Below are 26,293 nucleotides of genomic sequence, written 5' to 3'. Positions count from 1 at the left end.
ATCTCTTCTTGCTAAATTGTTTCATAGTTAGCTGTATCTATATTTTTGGAGGATAGCATATAATTCTGGGATCCTATAGTCACATCTGAAGCACAGCCACCCCTGAGGTGTGGCATGGGACACTACTTAAATGTTCCAGTGAAACCACACAGCAGCTGCATGTCTGAGAAACCACATGCTTTTGAAACCACATGGAAATTCTTTTGTCGCTAGACTAAAACATTGCTACATAAGGTAGAATCTGCTCAGGGACTTCTCAGTATCACACAAATATGTGTCAGAAAGATGGGACAGACTCATTTGAGCAAGAAAGCATTTTTTTTCCCCTGGCATCACTCCCATCCCCTCAGCAGTGCAGCTGGGAATCAGAGCACTTCAATTCTGCACTGCTAATCCCTGCCCAAATCTCAGACTTCTACTATCTCATAGGAAGATCTCAACCCTAATTCTTTAGTTTCTCTATATCTTGAAAGATTGGGAACTTTCTAATACTTACTCCTTTTCCAGTTTGCATTGACAGTCAGACAGTTTCAGAGGTGATTTTAGTAGAAGGATTAAAGTTCCAGCACTGTTTTAATGTACAGACCAGCCTCCGATGTCAGTGAGGCTTGACAGGACTCGCTGCTTCAACTGAAACTCTGCTTGCCTTGCATACTCTTCAGTCATTTAAAATGAGTGACATAAAATAAAAGCATAATGATCAAGAAGGCTATGGAAAGATGGATAAGACTGCTATTTATCACTAATTAAATAAATGGTGAGATTCTTTTTTTTAATCTATCATTTAAGAAATTACATTCCTGAAGGGCATCACGCTCTTTTTACCACAGAAAAAAAAAAAAAAAAAAATTGGTATGAAAAATGAGTGAAAACAATTACAATGTTAAGTACCTTGATGTCTGTAAACCATTCAGGCAGGTGGATGTGCTGTCAAGTATCACCTATTTTTACCGAGCCAAGTCAATTTTGCATGCTTTAGGAAAGACTGTTTTCCAAGTCAGGTTTCCTTTTTTAATACAAAAGTTGACAAGAAAACCAGTGAGATTAAGGTAGGATTAAAAATGGATTTTCTAAGTCAAAGAAAGTATTCAAATCTATTTGTGCTTCTGTTCCACTCTCTGATTTGTCATGGGCAATCAGAGAAAAAATTTTCATGCTTCATTTCACTTTTCCCATTTTCTCTTTTGACCAGTCCATTCCTGAAAAGCAGCCACCCTTTATAAACCTAGTGAAAATGACTGACTAACCATTATCTAGCTGATCTTCTGGGGGGGGGGGAAAAAAGGTGGAAAAAGAAGAAATATCATTTACCAAAGACTAAAAACATTGCTAACCTAATCTGATGCTGCTCAAGAGGTTGGAAATATTTATTTGTGCCTATTTCTATCTTGCCACGGTGGCAGAGATCATGGGCATCTGAGTCCATGGGAGGAAAGGATGAGTCAGGTGACCCAAGTGAGCCAATCACAGAGCTCCTTCCCATGGTGCTCAGTATATAATGGCTCCCAAGAGCACTCTCTGGGGTTTCTCTGGCTGGTGTGCAGATGGGTTAAGGCCTTCCTGCTGCCTTCTACCTACTCAAGATTTTAAAGTCTCTCTTAAAGTCTCTCTTCCTTATGCCTTTCTTCCCTCTGGGATGACAGCAGGGATTAACAGAGAGCATCTATTACTGCCCAGCCACTGTCCAAAACTTGACAAGAATCTTCCTTTTTGATACTTTGGAACAGGGTTTGCATTGATTCTTTTTGAATAATGTGAAAGTCTTAAAATGGCCAGTGTATCTGCTATTCCAAAGAGGAGAAAGGGTCTAATGGGTAATAGTCATTCAGTGGTGTTCTTTCAATGTGCATTTCTGTTGGCTTTCTTTGGTGAAAATCTTCAGAAGACCATAAGTATGTTATATAAAACCTAATCTAGCTTCACTCCCATACATCAGTCCTTGAAATACATGTTTAACCTCTTCATGTAAGTGTATAATTGTGTCCTCAGCCCATATTGCTGACTCTCAAATTCACCAGCCAGTTGATTCAGAATTGTGTAATTATCTTCCACGTGGTATGTCAGCATCTGGCACTGAGGAATGTTTTATCCTGCATAGAAAATAGTGGTCAAACATAGCGAATGCTTTATGTAATGTTAGTGTGATTTTATTTGGTGTTTATTCTCTGCTTTGAGTAATGGTGCTGAAGTGCTGCTTGCCCTTGAGATACCTGGTGCTCATGGCCAGTGTCGCTCATCCTTACCTGTTACCTAGAGAGTGCTGGAGCCTCATTTTCTGCAGGGTAGATCCGTGGGAGTCCCATGGGTACAGAGATGTCAATAAGGACTGGGGACAGTGAGATGCTGATCTTGAGTATTACCCATGACAGATGAAATGGCAAAAGAGGGAAGTAAATAACTTTTTTTCTTCCTAAAGAGTGGAAGAACATAAGATTCTGAGTCTATTTGGAGGCTATTTTCTCACCATTTTGTATTTATTCTTTTAGTAGTACGCTGTGCAAATTAATCATATGCAATAGAAGTAATAGCTATGTGCTATAGTAATAGCAACCTTCAGTTGCAGGTTAAAAAAATAGCCTTCTCTCACAAACCCTTTATAGTTAACAAAAACTCTCTCAGAGTTCTGTTTTTGCTTTCTATAGACAACCCTGGGAAATCAGACCAAGTATTATGTGTCTTACCGTCGCAGTGGATTTGTACAGATGAGATTGCCAAAATATGCACTGCCAAAAGTGAGTATTCACACTTCTTTTAATTTCTGTATTTCTCTTCTCTTTCTACCGAAACTGGTTTTGTTGTTTTCTTTTTTAACCTCATTATTCTGAGATCATAATTTCTCCTTGCAAAGATTCCTTAATCTCATTTGTGGTATATTTTTACTCTACTGATTTTATTTTAATTCTAGGGATGTATTAGCTCATAAACCAAAGAGGGCAAGAACACATGATAGCTTATTTGTCATCAGTTACCTCAGTAATTTGAGCTTTGCTTCCATGAAACACTGCTACACACTCAGTATCAATGTAATGATAGTGTTCTTTCCAGAATCAATTACAGTTTAATTCCATGTGGTGTTTTCTGGTATAATCATGAATAATGACATATGGGAATATTACCAGTTGATGGTGCTCTATTCCACCAAAGAATCCCAATATGAACTTTAATTATTGAACAAAATAACAAGGCTTGTTGCGATGTTCCTTCAGGCTAGCATATTTTTATGATGACAGGGTTTCAATATTTGCATAGTAAATGAGCAATAAAGCACAGACAGATACTTACATATGGTCTAACTGATGCTATAGAATTTTTCTGTTGCACTTAATGTGTTTCATAACTTGAAGTACAGTTAGAAGGCTTCTAAAATCCTGAAGAAAAAGTGACTTGGAGATTTTAAAGACCCAGCTGAATAAAGCCCCATGTAACTTAGTCTGGTCTCACAGCTCGTGCTGCTCCCAGTAGGAACTTGGTCAAGAAAACTTTTGAGGTTCCTGCCTTTTTGTGTGATTTTGTCACTTACTTAATAGAGAACTAACTAAGAAATACTAACTTTCCATGTCTTGAAATGCACACGTTAAATTCATTACTAATCTAATGAAGAACAGTGGAGTACAATGTATTCCCTTCTTTTGTTATTATTGTACGCTAAGAACATGTTCATATTTCTATGATTTTATTTCTTTTTTTTTTTTTTTTTGTCTAAGTGGTGGTCAATAGTCTTCTGGTGTGAAATATACAACTTGATAACAAAACCCTGAAATCAAACCATCCAATATTATTTGGGATATGCTTCCAATAGCACTATGGAAATAGCTATTTCTTTATTTACTTATTTGTGAAAGAAATGTATAGCCAAGGACAGGTAAATACATGAATCCTTCCACATAATTATCTCGCTGTTTTTTAAGACCTGCAATGTAGTCTTTATGCTTTCTTTGGAAAATCTGTAAATAGGAAATTAACAGGAGAATATCCATTTCTAAGTGTTAAAATATGCCAGATATGGCCCCTAGCTCAGAAGTGGTACAGAAGGAAAGTGAGGAGCAGGGAAAGAAAGCAGAGAGCAAGCAAGGTGTGGCAGAAAGAAACCCTTCCACAGATGACCCCAGCCTCCTGCTCAGTCCATTGCCTCACTGAAGTTGGAAGGAACCAAATTTATGGAAAGGTAGAAAGCAGATACTTGAGAGTAGGAGGAGGTGGGGAGGTGTTTCATAGAACCATAGAATGGTTTGGGTTGAAAAGCACCTTAAAGATAATCTCTTTCCAACCCCTATACCATGTGCAGGGACACTTCCTCTGGAGCAGATTGCTCCAAACAGAATCCAGCCTGGCCTTGAACACTGCCAGGGATGAGGCAGCCACAGCTTCCCTATGCAACCTGTGCCAGTGTCTCACCACCCTCACAGTAAAGAATTTCTTCCTAATGTCTAACCTAAAGCTATCCTCTTCTAGTTTGATGCCATTATCCCTTATCCTATTGCTACATGCCCTTGTAAAAAGCTGCCCAGCTTTCTTGTAGGCTCCTTTCAAGTACTGGAAGGCTTCTATAAAATCTGCCCAGAGCCTTCTCAAGGCTGGACAACCCCAACATCTTCAACCAAGCCTGTTTTCATAGGGGAGGTGCTCCAGCTCAGTTTACTGGGCATATGCTCTTACAAAGTGTGCTTCTGACATAGTCAGAAAATGTCAGTCTTAACTCAGTGTATGAATACTAGTGTATTTCTGTCATACATAGTCTGTATTGTTTGAAATACTGCAGCATGCTGAATTCTTTGTCTTGGACAATATGGGCTTTGTTTATTAGTGGGTTTTTTGGTTTTGGTTTTTTTGGTTTTTTTTTCCCTTTCTAAGAAGATTAACTCCAGGCTTGACTGAATAAATAAATAGTTAATGGTTTCATTTTGGATAGAGTCAATAGCAAGCTAGGAACAGTATGACTGTGTCATTTGGAAAAGGATGTTTTTGTGTTTTTCTTAGTTCAGGCAGAATGCAATGAGTGAAACAAAATAAACTGCATCTCTTTAGCATTTTGATGATGCCTCCGAGAGAAGTTTCTTGGGTACCTGCACACAACAGAGCTGAAAATCTCACAAAGAAATTTTGTCCTGGAAGTCAGACAACCATTAGAGTAGCAGTGAATGTGAGAAATTTTAACCTCTTCAGTAAAATACACTTAAAAAAAATTTATTTAGTACCTTCACAAATCAGTGGATATTTTAGATACTGAAGAAAATAAGACAGTTTAGAAATTTTTCATCACACTGTATGTCAGTGAGAATCCTTAGTTTTGTAGAACGGTATCTCCCAATCCACTCTTAACAGAAGGGAAAGGGTTCATGAGAACACATTACTGGTTAAATTTTTCAAAGAAGTAGAATAACAGCAAAGACACTGACACATGAAGAGTACATCTGGAACACGTGACTGGGGAATTGCTACTTTTATGTTACTAGGAGATAAACAGAATGAGAGTATATACAAAGAATTCTTTTTTTAAGTTTGATTTAAAACAATAAATTTTGAATGAACTGAGCTTCAGGGTTTTTCAGTTGTTTTATATTGTTTGTAATTGTGTTTGTCTGTATTTGTCCAAGTGTAGTCCCAAAGAGAAACCTAGAAAAGGGTAACTATTTGTCTCTGGACATTTCTCAAGGCCTCCTTATGCTTGAATTAAAGACTGCTAAAAGCAGTCTCCACCAAGCTTTACCTGTAATAAGTTTCTATGTTCTAGCTCCACAGTGCCACTTACCTCACCTCCATGTATTTACAGAGATCAGAGCTATTGGGGGAGCATCTACTGAATAGAATGCAGAATATTTTTTAGCATTTTGCCTCCTTAAGAGACTTTTTTGTAGCATGTTTGATACTGATACTACTTTGAATCAGACATCTGTCCCCTGCATTTGGCTGGGAACAAGTGCCAGCTTGTGCCACACGGAGGGGTAGGTAAGGTTGGTGAGAACATACAAAAGGCTGCCTGTATATTCCCCAAAGCAGAAGGGGAAATTTGGAGTACATTGAGTTCTGGTCCTTATTCAGGATTCCAGGTTATGCTCTAATATGACTAAAAATAAAATGGAAAATCTGTTCATTCTGACAGTTCAAGCAAAAAAATTGTTAACCAAATTGCTTACCAAAGCAAGGAATCTGCTACAAATCACAGTAGTTTTACTGTTGCAATCTGAAATAATTTAGTTATTCTGAATCCCCTCCTCACCTCTAGTAAACAAACTCCATTGATAATGATCTCCTCTTATGAACTGATACAAGGCACTCACTGATTCTGTACTTGTTCATGCCAGATACAAAATCCTAATAAGGCAAAAGCTCTAGTTTTTTCTTATATAGTACTGCAATTCAGAAAGTTTAGTTCTTTCATATGTTTTGATCTCTAAGTCTATTCAATCTTGTGAATAAGGTAAAATTTTACAGGTAACGGATAGAAGAGAATACAGAGTAAAAATAAACAAAACTAAAAGAAAAATCCTGAAATGAGTTTGTCTGTAATGTATTAATGGTAATATGAATTTCCTATACATGCCTTTATCTCCTGCTTATATCCTTTGTATTCACTTATTCCCAAGTGCCCTTCCAAGGGGCTCAAAACAAGCCCACATCTTTCTTGCCTCAGTCTGAGACTAACATCACTATTTTAACCACAAGTTTTCTTCCAGTCATATCTGTATCATCCAATAATTGGTATAACACTATCAAGACTAAAATATTTTGAGCAGCTTTACTCTTTCTCCCTAAAGAGCCATCAGTCTTTTGAAGCATATATTCCCTTCTTTCAAGTTCCTTCTTATCATGACTTTTTCAAGGATTCCTGAAGTGGGTCCATTCACTAACAGGAGAAATGACAGGAAAGATTCTTGCAATCCTTTTGCCAGCAAAGTTCTTTTGAGGCTCTGGCTGTGTGCTGATTGGATTACAAAGTACTGGGGCTGTGAGAGCTCATTTTGCAAGGCACTTAATCTCCCAATAATTTTTTTCTGTGCTTGGGTAGCACCTTTGCCACCTCTGTTGCCCATTGCTTTGGGAAGCTTAGGATGAGGAATGAGGTAGTTTCTCTGCAAGGCAGAAAAGCAGCTTGCAGCTGCAGCAGGACTACTGGTCTGTCCTGAAAGCCTATTGGAGTGGCTGTTGAATGAAAAGAAAAGGGAAAAAAATACAAATAGACAGTGCAGTAGCATTTGATGCAGTAGGAGTAATCCTTTCCTGGGTGGTGTTGCAGCACTAGCCGGGAAACTGAGCTGTAGAAGCTCTCTGTCTCTCTGGTCACACAAATTTCTCTGAGGCGGATTCAAGGAACTGTTATTTTCTTCTCAGGGTAACATTGATTTCTCTCCTTGCACCCTTTAATTCAGCCAGGCAAGGGAGATTAGGGAGATTATCTCTGGGATATGTGCCATCCAGTTACCTTGATTGTATTTAAGAGATTACAGGGGTATAAATGTGGTGCAACTGGCGGTCAAGGCTGAGACTACAAAACCTTGAGTGCTTACAGCTGTTGTACTTCTGATACTTCCTGTGATCCTTAGTTTAATTTATCACTTGCTTCAGGTTAATCTATTGTCCAACCACAACTTTAAAAGATTTCAGAGGAGTAAAATTCTGACAGAAGAGTGAAAATTGTAAGATTAAAACCCAGGAATTTTGAGTCTTTGTTTGCCTTAGTGACTGAAGTGCTGCAGTCCTTTTGTGTAGCATCAAAGCAGCTATGCTGAACCTTGCCTTAGTGTCGTCACTTAATAATATTTCGTATATCATCAGCACATTTTACAACAAGAAGGAGCTTTACCTTGCTGTATGATCGTTGTCATGTCGATTCGCTGGAAGGCAGGAGGGCACTGCAGAGAGACCTGGACAGGTTGGAGGGTTGGGCTGATTCCAACGGGATGAGGTTCAACAAGGCCAAGTGCCGGGTCCTGCACTTTGTCCACAACAACCCCATGCAGTGCTACAGGCTGGGGACAGAATGGTTGGAAAGCAGCCAGACAGAGAGGGACCTGGGAGTCTGGATTGACAGGAAGCTGAACATGAGCCAACAGTGTGCCCAGGTAGCCAAGAAGGCCAATGGCATCCTGGCCTGTATCAGGAACAGCATGGCCAACAGGTCCAGGGAAGGGATTCTTCCCCTGTACTCAGTGCTGGTGAGGCCACACCTCGAGTACTGTGTCCAGTTCTGATCTCTGAGGTCCCTTCCAACCCAGACAATTCTATGATTCTATGATTCTATTTGTGTTACAGGATTTCTTATCACATTTACTAATACAATAAATCATATTGAGCATTTCTTGAATGTTAAATTCTATAAAGTATTAGCAGACTTATAGGCTGGTAAGTTACTAAGTGTGGATGGTAAGACACTGTATGCAGTGAAAATAATGCAGTTCTCTTCTTCCTCCAAACCTCTTTCCTCCCTCCTATCCTCAACTTCCCCCAAACCTAACTCTTGTAATACTTTAATGCTTTGGGGTTTCTTGACTGATTTTTAATTTTTTGTTTTTATTTAGTGTTCATTCAGCCTTCTGTGACAACAGATACAACTTCATTAAAAGCAGATAATTTTAAAAAACATGTTAAACTGATCATGTTGGTGTCTGTGTGTTAAAGTAAGAAAATAGTTCTCAACAAGTGTGGTTGTTTTAAGAAGCAATATTTGATTGTTACACTACTTTCTAGAAGACTTCTTTGGAGGCTTGCTCTCCATTGCATGGTTGAACATGCACAGTTCTTTCAGTGTCATGCATATACCCTCAGACTCATTTGTTACCCAGATCTGTCTGGAGATATGAAGTTTCTTTGAAAAGATGCTCATCTTTTAGCACAACTTGGCTTTTGTACACGTCTAATTATTTGTAGCATTGTTCTGAATCTATGTTTGTGTTTATTTGAACAGTTGTGTTCTCTGCTACTGCTGTGATATACAAACGTAGCATCTTGCAAGTGCCTGACAGAGCAGGAGTGATATGAGCTGCCAATGGATGCCTTATTTAATCATACCAGTTCTTAATACATGGCCTTTGATCACTTTCAGGACTTGTTTAGCATTTTTTTATAGGAAAGTAATTCTGATCAACAGATTTGCAGCTGGCTGTAATTCTAATTCCATGATCATGTTGAAATTCATATGTGACTGAAAATTGTTTGATTTTTTTGACATAGCTTAGAAATTATAGCTCTTGAATTAAAACAGAACAAAAAAAAAAACAAAACAAAACCCAACCAAGAAAAAAAAACAACCCAAAACAAAACAAAGAAAAAAACAACACCCAACCACAAAACTGAAACATGCAAAACTCTTTTAAATAATATTTCTATTTGTACGTTCAACATTTCAAGTAAGATCAGTAAGATGTATTTTTGTTTTCTCCTGTTTTCACAGGATCATAGACAATAGACATGGAAGGGATCTCAAGAGGTCCTTTCCCAAAGCATGGTCATCTTTCTAACCCAGTCCTGACAGATACTTCTCTAATCTTCTCCTGAAGATGAAGAGTATTTTGCCTCCCTAAGCATTTTATTCTCAGTGTGTATGACCTGGCCTTACTATAGAAGGATAATCTGATGTGTTTATCCTAAATCTCCTTTGCTGTGATTTATAGCCAGTATTTAACAGGTTATCCTACTTTCCTTGAAGTGGCTGTTAACATTATTATTTCAAAGTTGTTTTCTATCTACTTACATCCATCCATAGGGAAATGACTCTGTGAGCTTAAATGCAGAGTGGATTTTAGAGCACTCTGCGGGCTTTGGTTGCACCTAGAGGTAGAACTATCCCACTCCCTGGGTTGGTCCACTGGCTTGAACCTGTCAGCAGTTCCAGAGGTTTTCAGTAATGAGCATACAGACATCTGTGCTTAGTGTGGTATATTACTCAGTAAAGACAGGAGGATGAAGGAAACACTGTGGCAAAGGAATTTAGATAATATAGTGCATAACACCTTAGCAAACAAAGAAATGTCGTGGGGTTTTAGAGATTACAAAAAGGAGTTCTGGACAATACAGCTCATAGCATCTCAGAACTGTATAAAAGCTCACAACTCAAGAAAATGATAAAATAAATGGAGAGTACTGGTATTTGGGAATCACAGTCTGTTGCTGATGCAAGTTGCCTCTCGTGAGCTTTGCCAAAAACAAGAAAGAGAGAGAGAAATTAGAATAGTGAAGGCATGGCTGTTTGTGTCCACAAGACATGGAACAGAGCAGCCCTGGCAGACTGGACAGAGCAAAAGTAAAATTACAGAGATGAGAGAAGATTGTTCATGGAAGAATGGGCAATTCACAGAGGAAACAACATGGTTGATACAGCAAACCTGGAAAAAGATTCTGCCTTGGGACACCTGAAAGTGCATGAATTCTCTCATTTAAGTATAGAAATGAAAGGAAAGCACAAATACTGAATGTATACAAAAAAAGCACCCTGGACATAAACAGAAATCTGAAGATTTTTAGTTAGTAGTAAAGAAGATCTTTATCAATTAATTTGAATAAGACCTGTGTGAATAGCATAATTACAGAAAAATGAAATTATTACCAGGACTTTGAGTAGCCTGCAGAATGTGGTGAGAGTAAGCAAGAGGTCCAGCAAGAAGGCAATTGCAGTCATCCAAGCATGAAATCTCTAAAGATTAAATGCATTCCTTATAGGATATGCTGAGATTACAACCTAATGTGGCCATGAATTATGTAAAGTAATAAACACTTGCATTCCCTCAATCAAGATATGTTGCAGGAACTGAACGTCGTCGAGAGCGCGAGCTCGATACCGAAGCTGGAGACAGGAGCTATTGGTGATCTGAGTTAGCAGCGAGGACTAACTGTGACCAGCCTAGCACCAATCTTGCTCAGGAATGAGCTGCCTGGCTACACCCAGCTTCACCTTTTACTGGCCCTAGGTCCTGAGCATGCTCAGTGGGGCCAGCCCTAACTGGGCACACGTGAGACTGGGCACCGGCCTGGCTCATTACCTGGCAATTCCTGGCACCTGTTTCCTACATTTCCCCCCCCCCCCCCCCCCTTTTTTTTTATTTTATTTATTTATTTATTATTACAAATATACAATTTTATACAATATTTATACAATTTTATACAATTTTTTTTTTTTTTTTTTTTTTTTCTTTCTGTGGGGGAGAGATGAAAAAGAATGCGAAGATCTTAATCGCGAGGTGCCTCGTTATTCGGCGCTGGTGGTTTTGGTCTGGTCGGGGCAGGGCGCGTCCATTTGCTAGGTACCCAGAGAGGTCCAGAGTCTGATGAGACACAACTGTATCCTCTCCCGGTAAATAGCAAAGGCCTGGGCCCTGTCCATTGTCCCGTCGATGGCTCTTTATAATAGATTTGGATTTCAGGCATGAGGATGACTTTCTGTGACGAATAATGTAGTAAGACGGGTGGCTCCTGCGAGTCGCGGCTTAGGCTCAAGAAGTTCAAAGTAAAAAGAGCCTTGCTGAGCCGCATTTGAGGATCCATGATTTTGCTGTCTTTTTGTTTTTGTAAATAAGTCTTCAGGGTGTGATTAGCTCTTTCTACGATCGCTTGCCCTGTAGACGAATGGGGGATTCCTGTAATATGTTTCACTCCCCAAGTAGCAAAGAATTGTTTGACTTTTTTGCCTGTGTAGGCGGGCGCATTGTCTGTCTTCACTACTTGAGGGATCCCCATGACAGCAAAACAGTTAGTAAGGTGGCGGATCACATGCAGAGCCTTCTCCCTCGTCTGAGCTGTAGCCCAAAGCATGCCTGAGAAGGTATCGATTGTAAGATGTACGTACTTTTGGTGTCCAAATTCCGGAATACGCGTTACGTCCATTTGCCAAATTTCCCCAGCCTGAAGCCCGCGTGGATTCACGCCCATTCCCAGGGCAGGGCCAAATTGAGCGCACTGGGGGCAGGCTTTAACGATGCCTTTTGCCTCCTCCCAAGTGATGGAAAATGTGCGCTTCAATGCCCTAGCGCTCTGGTGAAATAGGGAATGGCTGTTCTGGGCTTTGGCGAATTCGGTGACAGGATTTTGTATTCGCAGGCTGACTAAAGAGTCAGCTTTGGCATTCCCTTCCCCCAAGCCTAGTGCTGTTTTGTGGCTACGGATATGTATTATGCAGCATGGCTGCGTTTGGATTTTCAGCGCACGCTGCAGTGATAGAAAGAGTTCCTGTAGCCTCTTGTTCTGCGCTGGCTTAATTAGAGCATCCTCAATACGGTTTGCTACTCCGACTGCATATTGTGAGTCGGAAATGATGTTAATGGGGACGCGTTGCCACTGCGTCAAGGCCCATATGATGGCGAGCAGTTCCAGAGTTTGAAGGTTGTCTTCGGTGGTGCCTGGAATCAGATGCTGTTTCCATTGGCCTCGGTCCTGCCATACGCAGGCGGCCATTCGAGATCTTTTCCCAGCATCTGTAAATACTGTTATGCCAGGCACTGGACGTTCCGAGACAATTGGTCGTTCAACCCACTGGAACTGTCTGATGGCTTGAAGGTGTTTATGTTTCGGGCCATCATGACGTACCTCGCCAGGATATCCGAGTAAGGCGAGTTGTAGCGGCTCGGAGTGTTGCAGCATCCAATCGAAATCGATTGTCTTGATGGGGATGTTGATCCACTCCGGTTCTTGGCCGTCTACCTCCAGGCAACGTTGACGTCCCTTTCAAATGAGGAATGCTAAGATTTCTGTTTTCTGCCAAATGCCCTTCTGGGCCGTATGGGGAGGGAATAGCCATTCTAGGATTGCCACAGACTCTGATTTTCTAGAGTCTCGGTTATGCATTTTGTCGAATTTCTGTCCCTCTGGTTTCTTTTCCCGCGTGAAGTCCTGAAGGAGTAGTGCGAAGGGGAATGAGGGGTGGTTACATAACCACACTCTGATGGGGTGGGCAGCGTCTCGCTGATCTGCATAGCCGGTTGCCAACTTGTGGACGACCTGTTTCAAGGCATTTGAATGATCCTCGGTCCAGTCCACAAGCGCCCCTGCTTGAGTGCTCCGTAGCAAAGACAAAAAGGGCTGGATGTCCGCGTTGGTGAGACCTATAATGGGTCTAACCGATTGGAGTTCGCCCACCAGTTTTTGGGCGTCATTCAGTGTTTTAACTGAATGAATTATTTCCAATTTTTGTGGTCTCACCATTCCGTTGGTCACTTTCCACCCTAAGTAGCTCCAGGGTGACTTTGTTTGGACTTTTTCTGGAGCTACGATTAGTCCTTTGGTCTTGAGCCGATCGGTCAAGACCTGGCTGATGTTTTCGGGGAACGGGGCTTGTTGGCAAAATAAGATGTCATCCATGTAGTGGTAGATTATCGTGCCCGGCATTGCTTCTCTGATCGGTGCGAGCGCCCATGCCACATATGATTGACATATCGTCGGTGAGTTTCTCATTCCCTGTGGGAGCACTACCCATTCATATCGCTTCACTGGTTCACTTTTGTTGACTGATGGGATCGTGAACGCGAAGCGAGCGGTGTCTTCACGGTTCAGAGGGACAGTGAAAAAGCAGTTTTTTAAGTCGATGACCAGGAGATGCCAGCGTCTGGGCAGCATGGTTAATAAGGGCAGCCCAGGTTGGAGGGCGCCCATTGGCCACATCTGGTCATTTATTTTTCGAAGATCCTGTATTAGCTGCCATTTGCCCGACTTTTTTGAAACCACAAAGATGGGTGTGTTCCACGGGCTCACGGACGGCTGGATATGTCCAGCGTCCAGTTGTTCTTTTATAAGTTGGTTGGCGATGTTTAGCTGCTCTTTGGAAAGGGGCCACTGCTCCACCCAGACAGGGGTATCTGTTTTCCAACGGAGTCTGGGTGTTGGCGGCGCATCTGCAGTGGCCCTTAACGAAAATTTTGAAGGGGTTGGGTGGGTTCCGGGATGGAGAGGATGGCCCCCTATCTGGCTCATCACATCCCAACCAATCAACCCCCCGAGTTGTCCGGGCAAAGGTAACACATAGGGTCTCACGGTTAGCTTTTGCCCTTCTGGAAATTTGATCTGTATCGGTTAGAGCGCTTGAAGGGGGGTGGAACCACCACCTATCCCCTGGACGGTGTCAGAAGCCGTAGTTAGCTTCCATTTTTGAGGCCAGGAGTTTTTGTTAATGATTGTCACATCGGCTCCAGTGTCCATCATTACGGGGAGGATTTTCTCCTCTTCACCGGTAGCCAGTTGAATGTTCATAATCGGGCGCGACTTCATCTGTTGCACCAGGGTTACCAAGGTGTTACCAGATGAGCCGAAAGCCCGGTCGCCTCGCGCCGTCCGGACATTCTTCCCTAGGTCCGTTTTGGGGAGCAGGACCAGTTGTGCCAATCGGGTCCCTGCCTTGATTACCATGGGGGGTTTAATGTGAAACACATTGTCATTATTTCCCCCGTGTAATAGGCATCGATGACCCCTGGGAGCACGATCAGTCCTGCCAAACCTGATGAAGAGCGTCCCATAAGAAGTGCGCCAACCTTGCTATTTTCATGTATCAAGGGTCCGTAAATCCGAGTCGGTATTTTGTGGACAGCCGAAGTCGATAGCGTTACGTCTACTGCAGTTGGTAAATCGATCCCGAGGCTACCCCGTGTTGCTGGGGCGGGGAGTCGGCACACAGCGCCGGCCCGGCTACTTGTGTCGCCGCACGGGGGCCTCTCGCGCTGTTTTGGCCGTTTTTTTGATACCAACATGCTGCATCATTGTGGCTAGCTTGTTGGCACCGATTGCACCACACTATCGCTTGGCAGTTCCGTCTTCTATGTCCCCTCGACATTGCAGCGGGAACAGGATTGATTGGTTTCTCTTTGTTGTTTCAAGCGGGGCGGCCGATTGGGGTGGTTTCTCCTTCCACCCCCGTTTAGCTTTTGTGCCACCGCCGCGAGGAGCTTGTGGGTGGGCTCCAACGCAGCGGCAAAAGCACCGGCCATCCCTTGATGTTGCTGATTCTGGGTGGCCCTGGCCGCCACTTCTAGCATTTCCAAAACTTGAGCTGTTTTTGGAAGTGTTGAGAACAGCGCTTTCATTTTTGGATTGGCGTTCTCGAACGCCAACAGCTTAAACATAGATTCTTTCTGTTCCGGCGACAGTTCTGCTTGTGCCGTAACAGATTGCCAGAGCCGATCAACAAAGTGTTGATATGCTTCGTTTATTCCCTGCTTAACCCCAGTAAAGGATGGAATTGGGTTAGGCTCTGGTACTGTGTAGAATGCTTGGCGAGCCAGGGTTGCCGCGGTATGGTGGAGCGCTGGCGGGAATTGCAACTGTAGCTGGACGTCTGCATAGCGCCCCGAGCCCGTAAGCATTTCGGCAGTGACACTGGCTAGAGGGTCGCCGGGTGCTCTGGGCCGATTCGCCTCCGCCTGGGCCAGGCGTTCCCACTCCCTCACCCAGATAATTTGCTGAGAGGAGGTAAGCAGGTACCTGGCCAAGCTTCGGCAGTCGTACGGGCAGTTCATGTCCGATGTAAAGAGCCTATCCAATACGGCCTGGCCACTCTCTGTCCTGAGACCCTGTTCCTTCAGCGTTTTTCTGGCTTGCTGCAAGGTCTTCCAGGAATGTTGCTCAAATACAGGCAGGCCGCTGTTGCTCTGAAGGACGGGGCAAGCAACAGTGCTCGGCTCCCAGTCACCTTCCAGGATGGCATCACGGATGATACCGGACCAGCGACCCGGTCGTGGTCGCGGTGGGGACGGGACATCATCCGCTTCATTATCGGACAGGGTGGGTGGGCTTCTATATTGCCTGAAAGCCAAGTGCCGTTCGATGTCAAGTATTCGCTTCTCCATGGATTTCATGGCCCGAGTAACTTGATCTTGAAGGGCCGACATTTTTTCTTCTAGACCGGAGGGTGCAGCCGGTTGGGTGGTTGCTTTAATCTTTTTAGCCTTCCTTGGTGATGAGGGCAGCGGCAGGGGTAGACCCTGGCAGCAGCTGGATGGTCCGCATGCTGCCGGCTCTACTCCGTCATTTTCGGGGTGTTTCTCCACCTCGTCTGGGCCGATGTCGGAAAGGAGCTCAGCCACAGACTGGTGGGTTTTGCCTGACATGCCCTTTATAGCCGGTTTGTCGTTATTTAGGCCCAAATACGCTTGTTTGGGGACTTCTTCTTCGAGGGGTGGTGCCGAGGGGACCACAGCAGGTGATTCCTTCGAGGGAGGTGCTGTGGTTCCCCGCAGAGGCGGCTCAGCGAGCGCAGCTTCTGCTATGGCTTTTATGTCTTTTAAAGAGTCAATTACCACCCCCCATGTATCGTCTAGTCCGGTTAGGTTTCTTGCCACTTCTTGGGTATGGAGGTTTTTCAGCAGGTTGCGGACTTCCTGCCAGAGATCCCATGCGGCCGCAGAGGCGGGGAAGAGATCTCGCCCCTCCACCGCTGCCTCCGGCCTTTCATTAGCAGGGGTGCTAGCTGACAATCCCATTTTTTCCTTATTCCTTTCTAGGTCAGTCAGAGGTAGAAAAAAGGAGAGGTAATAGATCTTCTTACCCGACTCCTAAGGTTTTTCGAAGAATGAAGATTTAGAAGAATTCGCTCTGGATCGTTCAGAGAGAGGGGGCTCAGACTGAAGGTCTATGCCCGCATTCTCCACCAGATGTTGCAGGAACTGAACGTCGTCAAGAGCGCGAGCTCGATACCGAAGCTGGAGACAGGAGCTATTGGTGATCTGAGTTAGCAGCGAGGATTAACTGTGACCAGCCTAGCACCGATCTTGCTCAGGAATAAGCTGCCTGGCTACACCCAGCCTCACCTTTTATTGGCCCTAGGTCCTGAGCATGCTCAGTGGGGCCAGCCCTAACTGGGCACACGTGAGACTGGGCACCGGCCTGGCTCATTACCTGGCAATTCCTGGCACCTGTTTCCTACAAAGATATTTCTTGTTTCTCAGATGTCCTTACTAGTTAACTCTGTAGTGACAATAAGTTCTATCTAGCAGTATTTGCTGACTTCCCATCTTCATGTACTTGTCATCTGTTGAGCAGTGGGGAGCTGGGCTGAAGGGCTGGACTTGGTGCACAGAAGACCCAGCTTCTGTACTTGTCAATTAATTTCTTCTTCCTCTTTTTAAATTCATCTTTTCAGGATAGGAATAGTACAAGAATGACATGACAGTTTAGCTTTGTTTTAACTAGATTTTTAGCAGTCTTTGCCATCCAGAATTTTGAAATATAACTTTAAAAACTGGCCAAGAAATTTACAGTTTTCCTTACTTTTTCAACTAATTTTCCTAGAGGATTTTATCATGACTGAGCATAAACTGTTGTGCAGAATTAGTTCAGAGTTGTATAAACTGAAGAACTGGTTTGCTCCTTGAGAGAAAAGAAATCACTGAAAGGAAAATAGCAGTAAGGCTGAAATGGAAATCTGAGACTGTAAATTCTATATGAAAGGAACAAAGTTCAAGGCAGCAGAAGTGCAATTTCACTTGCTAAACAAGGATCTGTTAAGTCTTTGCCTCAGAAAAAAAATTATCATCCAGCAGCCTGAGTGCTGTGTTCTTTCTTGGTAAGAGTTGCTGCTAAGAGAATAATAAACTCTCTCTCATTGCAATAAACTTCTACAGTCTTTCTTTCACTAGATTCCTCCAGTCTGCCCCGAATTAATCTTTCTGTCTTGTACCATATATTTTGGCTCTTTGTGTGCTGCTTCTGCTGACTCAGTAGCTCCTATCCCACCTTGAGACAGAACCAGGGATGTGCCCATCTGGTCAGCTCTTGCCTCTGTCACCCCTGCAGCCACACCTGCCCCACTGGCATGTGGGGCAAGGAACCTATGATCACTGGAGTTTTGTGATTATGCCACTGTATACTTTTTAAAATTATTATTATAATAAAATAGATTATTATTTTGCTAGAAGGTCCTGGCATCACAGAGGAGCAAGGGGTTTTTAGAGGTTTCCACATGGAAAAAAAACCTGTTTACTTCTTGCTTCACTCCCCGTTTCACTTCACTTTTTCACTTCTATCCTTACTTAATGAATAATTATGGGAGTTTTTCTCATACTGGAAAAGGAAAGGTAAATTCAGTATTAAATGGGGTGTAATTTGAGCTACCTAGCCATATGCTTAAGGCAAGAGATGAAAAGTTCCATGTAAGAGGCTTTGGGAACAACCTGTTGGGATCAGTTACTGTGTTTTTCTGACATTTCTGTGTAAAAATAATTACTATTTCACATGCAGATGGAAAGAATTAAAATTCTGCTAGATTCGCTGCTGCTGAGTAATTTTTCAGTCCAGAAGAAAGTAGAAATATTATTGGGATGCCAAACAAAACCCAACTTCAGTACACAGTTCATCAAGAAAGTCTTTGCAAACACCATTGAACTGTCATTGACAAGAATCTTTGCTTAGGTTATTTAGTGTTGAGATGTGTCATATGTAAAAGTACTTTCAATTCAACTGACTTATTATTTAATAACTGTCTTTTTGTCATATTAGAAGTCTTTACAGTGTATCAATTTTATTTTTGTTACTCTTTTTTTTTTTAATCTAAATGCCTCAGTTGTATCATGCATGTTGCCTAAAGCATGACTGCCCTACTTTGCGAAGTATTCAATTTACTCAGTATTATCAAGTTTTCCTCAGTCTTAACTGGATTTCCAATTTGTTCTACAAAGCTGTTTTCCTGATATATATTTTTAAGTCAGCTTTCCCCAAATTTTAAGCTAATTAAGTCATATTCTCTTGAAATTTTGGTAGTTTTATTTTATACTCAATTCATCACCTTAGTTATTTTACCAGTAATAAAGTGACCAGAACTGTGTACAGTTTCTCAGTTAAGTACCAAGGTCATAAAGAATTTACAAACTCTCAATATCTATGACTAGAAATCACTTCATATTGTCTGCTTTTATGCTGCTGTATCTCATTGCAAACCCAGGTCCTTTTTTTTCTGTTTGCTAAGCTCAGTTCAGTGTTGCTTGTTCCTGATTTATTTCGTCTGTTTAGGATTACTGTTAAATTATTTTCCCCAATTGTGCATTTTTTGTCTGAGAATTTTGGAGAGAAAGAAGCTGGGGAAACTGAAAAGAAAGTTATTACACTATCCACGCCTGAAATTCTTGAGAAATGAATGCAGAATGTTGACTCTCATGTTGTTACATGAATATTGAATATTGAATAGGTTGAAATATTGAATAGGTTGAATATTGAAAAGGTTCTGTCTGCAGAGATAGATAAATTAGTGTTATCTATTATTATGCACATGAGCTGTGTGCATATATACTACTTTCTATGTGTAGCTGCTGTAAATTGTACCTGATCCTCTTTGTGCTATGTTACACCTTACCCTGGACAAAATAGTTCTTCATTCTCTACGTACCCAGGGGTTATTTTTCATATTAGCTTTGTGTATGCTTCAGTCTTTCATTGACTTTCATCAAGATCTTGGAAAATAATTTACTTTTTTTTCCTTTCTTTTTTTCCTTCTTTTTTTTTTCCTTTTTTTTTTCTTTTTTTCTTTTTCCTCTTCAAAAAGTAATTTCTCATAAAAGTCAAAGCAGCTCATAGCGTTTGAACATTCATGATGTTTGATCTTCATTCATCTGGTTTGAACTCTGGTAGCCTATAGCCAGAAAGTGGTCACTGACAGTCTCACAGTGGTGGGATATAGCCTGTCAATCACTATTATTTTGAGATATTACTATCACTGAACTTTAAAATGCTTTTTACCACCCCCACAGTCAGCTCTCCTGGCCAACTTTATTGTTTGTAAAATAGAAAGAATAGGATAATGAGTAATTTTTATCTTGTTTTTCTACAGGATTTACAGATAATCAGTACAGATGAAAACCAGGTGTTTGTGGCAGTTCAGGAGTGGTACCAGACAGACACATACAATCTGTACCAGTCTGACCCACAGGGTATTTATTACTCCATCCTGCTGGAAAATGTCCGGAGCACAAAGCAGCCAGAAGAGAATGTCCTGATAGATATTCTGGAGGTAAATCTTTCTCTTGCAATGTGTGTAGTCTGGATGGAGTTTTCATTTTTTAGTTTTGGTGTGGTATCGTTATCTTTAAGGTAAAAAGACTAATAACTAAGAACTAGATTCTTGGTATGGGGTTCCATGGATGTGCAAAACCAGAATTGTCCAAGGATTTTTTCAAAGATATTAAAAAGTGAAAATTACAGAACAATTATTATTGAAGTAAAAAGTTATACATCTGCCTGCATAGAGCTTTTTTCTTCTAGGTGACTCAGTGCACACTTCATGACTTAGAGCAGGACAGCTTTTAGTTAGTAGGGCCTTAAATAGTAATCCTGCAAGCCCTGTGCTAGGTTCTGTCAGCTCTGACAAGCGAAAAAACAACAAAATTAGATATTAGACAGTAAACCCACTTGCTTTCAGTAAATGTCTTGTGCCAACAGAATTTGCTGTGAGTCAAACTGCCTTCTAAACAAATCTATCCTGGATTCTCACATCACTGCACTTGGCAGAATAAGACTGAAGAATATAGCATTTTGAAAGAGTAGCACAAACTGTTATAAATTCAATTCTTGTTAATGACATTTGAATCTACTTAGGTGTAAATTAGCTCTGGTTCTATTCTTTCCTGTAGCATGTTGAACTGAACATTATTTAAGGGTATTAAATTAATGGATGTGTGGTCTGACAGTTTAGCCACTGTTATGGTGATGTTTCTGCCTGGTGTTAAAAAGAAAAAATCTTTATAAGGGCACTGGACATCTCTGGAAAAGGTTTGTAGTAATTCAGGGTACAAGCCATACACTTACAGAGCTGCTAAATAGCTGTAGATTCTTATTTTGCATCAGGAGCAGGGAATGATAGTTGTTTTTTTCCTTCTCATCATCTCCATCTTTTTTAGCTTCTTTCCAAATGGCTGTAGTAAAACAAAAAGATGTTTCATTACCAATGATTATTTTCTAGACTCTAGCTTTTTAAAAATGAGACTTCTTAATGAATGAAGCTATACACTCTGTCTAGCCACATTGCATAGGGTCATTTGAGAGTAGTAGTTTACAGCTCTTTCCTCCTGGTCATTCCTGTGAGATGCAAAGCTATGAAAGGGAGTCTGGTGCCATCTCCTCCTTGCGTCACCTAGAGAGTGTAATTTCAGATAAGTTGTACAGAGATGCCACCTTGGCTGTTCTTCTGTCTACAAGAGCCATTAAGTTAATTTAGTTTTGCTGATGATTGCAGAATTCAGCTATGTTAATGAGGGTATATTTGATAATGTGCAGGAGAGAGAGATCCTGGATTATTCTGTATTCTGGAATAATTTGTAAAATGGGCAATACACAGAGGAAAGTTGTTGCACATGATAAAAAGTAACTGGAGACAGTATGTATAGGGCCATACAATTACATTTTTAGAGTTAATTTGGAAGAGAGTTTCATTGTAGGATAACACTTTCATTTGCTTACAATAAGAAAACCTACAGCTTCCAGATACTTTGGACCATAATGAGCGTTCATCTTTTCTACTAGAATGTGATCAAGTACTCTATCAACAGGTAAGTTGTGGGTTATATGCATAGTACAAAATAGCCACTAAATATAGCACATATTGCAGTCCTTGAGGATGGGATTTTTTATGTCTAATCTGGGTTTTGTCTCTAGGCATTTTAATGCAAGGATCCCATCTAGGAAAGAGGAATCTTCAGTGCAACAGAGGCAGTTCTCAGTGTCTGGCAATTTCTCTTTCCAGTAGTGCATAATACTCCTTAAAATTTGCACTGTTCATTATCTTCTGCTGACCTTACTTCATCTTTTACTTGTGCAACTGCTATAAAAACTTGTATAGGTTTCTACCTGCTTGCATTAATTTTCTTTTATATTATTTCTTTTCATACTGTATTTCTTTTCATGTTGTATGGGTGAAAGAGAAATAATTCCCCAATGCTTGTTTAAAGAAGAAAAGAAAAAAAAGGGAAAGTCTTAAGTGACTGTCCAAAAGGAACATGCCCTTGAAGTCAATGACTATGCAAAAGGAGCACATCCTTTAAACAGTACTGAGTGCTGCTGCTATGAGCTAGTCACAGATTTGACATGGACATATTTGCAAAGTGAAATAATTCTAGATTGCCTCCATTTATGACTACTCCTATAGATCTTGCAGTACCCTTTTTTTTCTCCAAACGATAAAACATATGTATTTAAAATTTAATTTTAGTCACAATCTTCTATTTTATAGCTGTATTTTTCATATTTTAGTAACTGCTGCTAATAAACCGTGGTTCTTACTACCAACTAGTATAGAATGTTTTTTGGCTGTAGAGTTACTAATGTAGCAATGCAGCATTTTTCACAGAAAAATGTCACAGAATGCATAGTTGTAGCAGAAAACCTGATTAGAAAATCCTTTTGCAAGGTACATCATGCTTTTCTAAGAGCACAGAGGAACCACTAACCCCTGAGCTATTTCATAAAATAAGTTCTGAGGCCTAATCCAAAAATAAAAAAATAATAAAAAGAAAGGAACTTTTTAATTTCTCTGTTTTTCTGTCTTAGGTATCTACTGGAGTGCTTGTCAGTCACTAAACACTGCAATATTTAAACGTCTTCTTCTCCATAGCACCTTATTATTAATGTGAATCATTTCCCTTCATGGAAGAAAGATACTAATCTCCCAGTTTTAGATTAGAGAACTCAAAGAGAAAAAATTACTGAAGAATTTAGTTGCCTTGCCATCACAGTTGAATCCAGAAAGAGGATTTGGCATACAGCATTTAAAGTATTTACAGAAAGAGTCAGTCATTTATTTACATAGGTCACAGGACAAATAAAATATAAAATTAAACAAATAAAATCGAAATGCTACAGGGGAGGAGAGGTGTTTTGAAGTTGCCATTTTTTTCACAATGTAATTTTGTATTAGTTATTATTTTTTTTAATCTAGTGCACCATTCCAAACATCTTACTTCTGAATTTGCTCTGAAGACAGGGGCCTGAAGTTAACACTTGGAAGAAATTTTTTCATAACCTTTCTGTGTCTGATGCATTCAAATATGTCCCATATTCTGGAGAGGTTACTCTTGCATTTTTGTTGAGTTAAAGATGGGAGCAGGAATAGCCTGAGTCTGATTGATTGATTATATGGAATGATTAAATAATTATTAAACATGAGGAAAAAATAGAGAGGACAGAAACAAAAATATTCATGATACAGCACTGGTCTTGGCATCCACAAATGAATAGGGAAACATCACAGCAGTCTGTGATCTAATTATTGTTTAAATATTTAGTAATATGTACACTGGAAGAAAAACGTGCACAGAAATTGAGCTCTAGCTCTACTTTCCCACATTGTATTCGTGGCAGTGCTTTCTCTAGAAGGTAGAATATGTAATAAAGCCTGTAATACTTTACAGTAAGTTTGACTTGGAGAAAATTCTGAGCTTCCATCATCCTGAACATTCTCATGCTGAACAGAATATTCTTATTCTTGGTAGACTGGACTCAGTTTCTACAAAGGACAGTTGTACTTTCCAAGGTTGTTTTTAAGGTTATTATATTGCATATTGTTATTTTAACCTGTTTGTGTACTATTTATGATGTGGGTCATGACTTCAGGGTGAAAATCAGAATGCTGAGGTAAATTGCTTACATCATTTGTAGAATAACATTTTAGAGGTGTCCATATTCTTAAAAAATGCAAAGCTGTAATCTTAACAGTAGTGAACAGGAAGTCCATGCTATCGTAACTTGTATTTTGCTGTATAGGCTACATGGGATTTGATTCACCTTCTGACACTGGGAGAGCTGTATATCCTTTTTTAATACATTTAGAAATTGAAATGAATAGTTATTCTTGCCTTCCCCCTTTCAATTTTTCTTCTCATTCTTTTGCCTTCTGTATTATTTTAAGGTATTGTTCACTTTCCCAGTGGAGAAACTACCTGAGGTGTGCAGTTCGCAGCCACAAAAGAGCAGCTAATCAGGGATAATCCTTGTTGAAAAAAATGTGTATGAGCTGGTCGTTAACCCTGCCTCCTGTATCCTTCAGGTCAGAGGTGTAAAAGGAGTCTTTTTGGCCAACCAGAAAACTGATGGGAAAGTTACAACTCTGATAACCTACAATAAAGGCCGTGACTGGGATTTTCTAAACCCTCCAGACCTTGACATGAATGGGAAACCAACAAACTGCAAACCTGTAAGTGGTTCTTTTCAGCCTATCCTTTCTTGAAAGTGCACAATAATGATTTGTGTCATAGAATGTCCAGTAATTCTAACAGCCCAAGACCTTTATGCCAAGTTTCCCACCCAAACTAGTAGTCATGTCTACTTGCATTGCCTAGCTGTGGTTTCAGAAGCTATTAGTCATGACCCTGTCTGTAGCACTGCATTTCTTCCTGAAGAGCTTACTTTGATACAAGGAGGATGTTTTTTCTTGTGTGTCAGCCACTGAACCCAATTAAGAATCATGACAGCAGTCATTTGTCTCTGGACATAAAGGACACATCTGCAGTCAAATAGAGCTTACCAATGCTTTTTCCACCTTTCATATTTTTTGTTTCGTCTTAAACCAAGGTAACCTTTGGTGCCCTGTGAAAGTGCTCTCTTGACAGTTCCTGGGGCAGTCAATGGACAGTTCCAACAGTTGCTTGTAAATAACCACCACTGTTAACTGCATGAAAAAGTCCTACCTTTTTGTAATATGATGATGTTTCAGTTTTTCTAGATATCCCAGCTACCCACAATGTTATGTTATTTGTGAGGCTGTACTGAAAACCTTGTCTTTTTCTCACTGTCTCTCTGCTCCTGGCTGGGTGAAATAAATTATTTCAGTCCTTTCACTGCCAGAGACTTGATCCTTTTCCATGTAACAAAAATGGAGAGCTGGAGAAGCTGGCCCCCTTTGAAAAGTTCAAGACCATGCTTTATGCTTCAAGCCTGCGGGGCCTGATCCATAGCTCCCTGAGACAAGTGGAGGGATGGTGCTGGCAGCAGCTCCCACATGGCACCGGCCTCTTTCTCCTGGTAAAGCTCCTGGTCAGATTGCCATGAGTGATATGACCTTTGAGTGCTGCTGCACAAAGAGCAAGAAGTAGTAAGTTGATTAGCAAGAAAGAGACAAGAGATGTGTCCGAAAGTCATTATGCTATTTTTGTACTTTTTTTTTTTTTTTGTAAAAAGACAATTCAGTGCAAACAACTATTTTTAATATCCTTTAATCAGTTACCTGGGATGAAAAGATGTAATGATACTTGTTGTTCTTAGTTATAATTTTTAAACTATTTTTTCTGTTACAAGAGATTTTTATACATTAATTTCATTCTGACATATTTGAATTTGGAATTCTGTTTGCTGAGACAGTAGCAGACTATGAGAACATTGCCAGAGAGTCTTGTATGTTAGCAAATATTAACTGGATGTTTCAGACTGTACTTTGATTCCATGGCAAACAGCTATTTTCTTTCTCTACAATGACACTTTGCTGAAGCTGCTATTTCACTATTGTAGAAGCATAACTGTTACCACTTTGGGGTATTTTAAAATCTGTTGTCTTCTTCCCCACAAGCCTGACTGCTACCTCCACCTCCATCTCCGCTGGGCAGACAATCCCTACGTGTCAGGAACAGTCCATACGAAGGACACTGCACCAGGGCTCATTATGGGGGCAGGTAAACGCATGACAATATTTTAAGACCTGAAATGTGGCAGCACTTTTGTGCAGCTCTAGTGTTCTGGTGTATAACAATATCATGCTAGAAACATGTCCAATATAAGGCTTTCTCTGCAGAAGATACCTTTATGGGATCGTTTGACCAAACAATTTAATAAAAGTTAATTGAAGCCACAGAGCTGTGTATTCTAGGACAAATATATACAACAGGATACATTATGCTTCTCTGTGCCATGTAGTATCTCCTTCCCCATTAGTGTGGTATAGAGGAGTGATGGTAGCTGAAGGGTTTGTCCTGTATGCTTTTTCTCTAGAAGCGGAGTGTTGGGCCTCCACCATCGTGAACAGCCCAGCAAATCCAATAACTGGATGTAGACAGTGGCCAAGACTTTGTTCTCTATTCTTAGACACATATAATCTGTCTTGTAATTTTTATTAATTTCCTTATTGCCTAAAGAGGGATGAAGTGAAAGAGGCAAATGTGTCTCTGTGGTGGGAACAATGCCAGTTGTGGCTTCTCTGTTCTATCATACACATGGAACCATGGTGCAGGGAAGTGGCATTTCATAGAAGTTCCATTACTGTGTGGAATATTAGTCGATAAAAATATTAACACAACTGTTTTACTTTGTGTGCTTGTGGTTCGTCTATTAATTTCAATGAATTTTGTCTGTTTCAAAATTATTTAAATAATAACTATTCTAAGAGGTGTTTTTAAATTGCAGTGTCTCTTTATTA

At 40.7% G+C, this 26,293-nt stretch overlaps 1 protein-coding gene across 4 annotated transcripts in view; it reads left to right on the top strand.

The window, feature by feature from the left end:
• SORCS2 (sortilin related VPS10 domain containing receptor 2) overlaps positions 1–26,293 on the top strand; it is a 530,032-nt gene that overhangs the window by 444,369 nt on the left and 59,370 nt on the right. For all 4 annotated transcript variants that reach the window (XM_071753437.1, XM_071753435.1, XM_071753436.1 and 1 more), the window contains exons 8-11: positions 2,643–2,732; positions 19,730–19,909; positions 23,936–24,082; positions 25,451–25,553. In XM_071753437.1, the coding sequence (XP_071609538.1) occupies positions 2,643–2,732; positions 19,730–19,909; positions 23,936–24,082; positions 25,451–25,553 (520 nt within the window). The remainder of the gene's footprint in view (positions 1–2,642; positions 2,733–19,729; positions 19,910–23,935; positions 24,083–25,450; positions 25,554–26,293) is intronic.

The sequence above is a fragment of the Heliangelus exortis genome, chromosome 10, assembly GCF_036169615.1.
Source record: "Heliangelus exortis chromosome 10, bHelExo1.hap1, whole genome shotgun sequence".
Classification (NCBI taxonomy): Eukaryota; Metazoa; Chordata; class Aves; order Apodiformes; family Trochilidae; genus Heliangelus; species Heliangelus exortis.
This window is presented reverse-complemented; position numbering and strand designations above follow the sequence as displayed.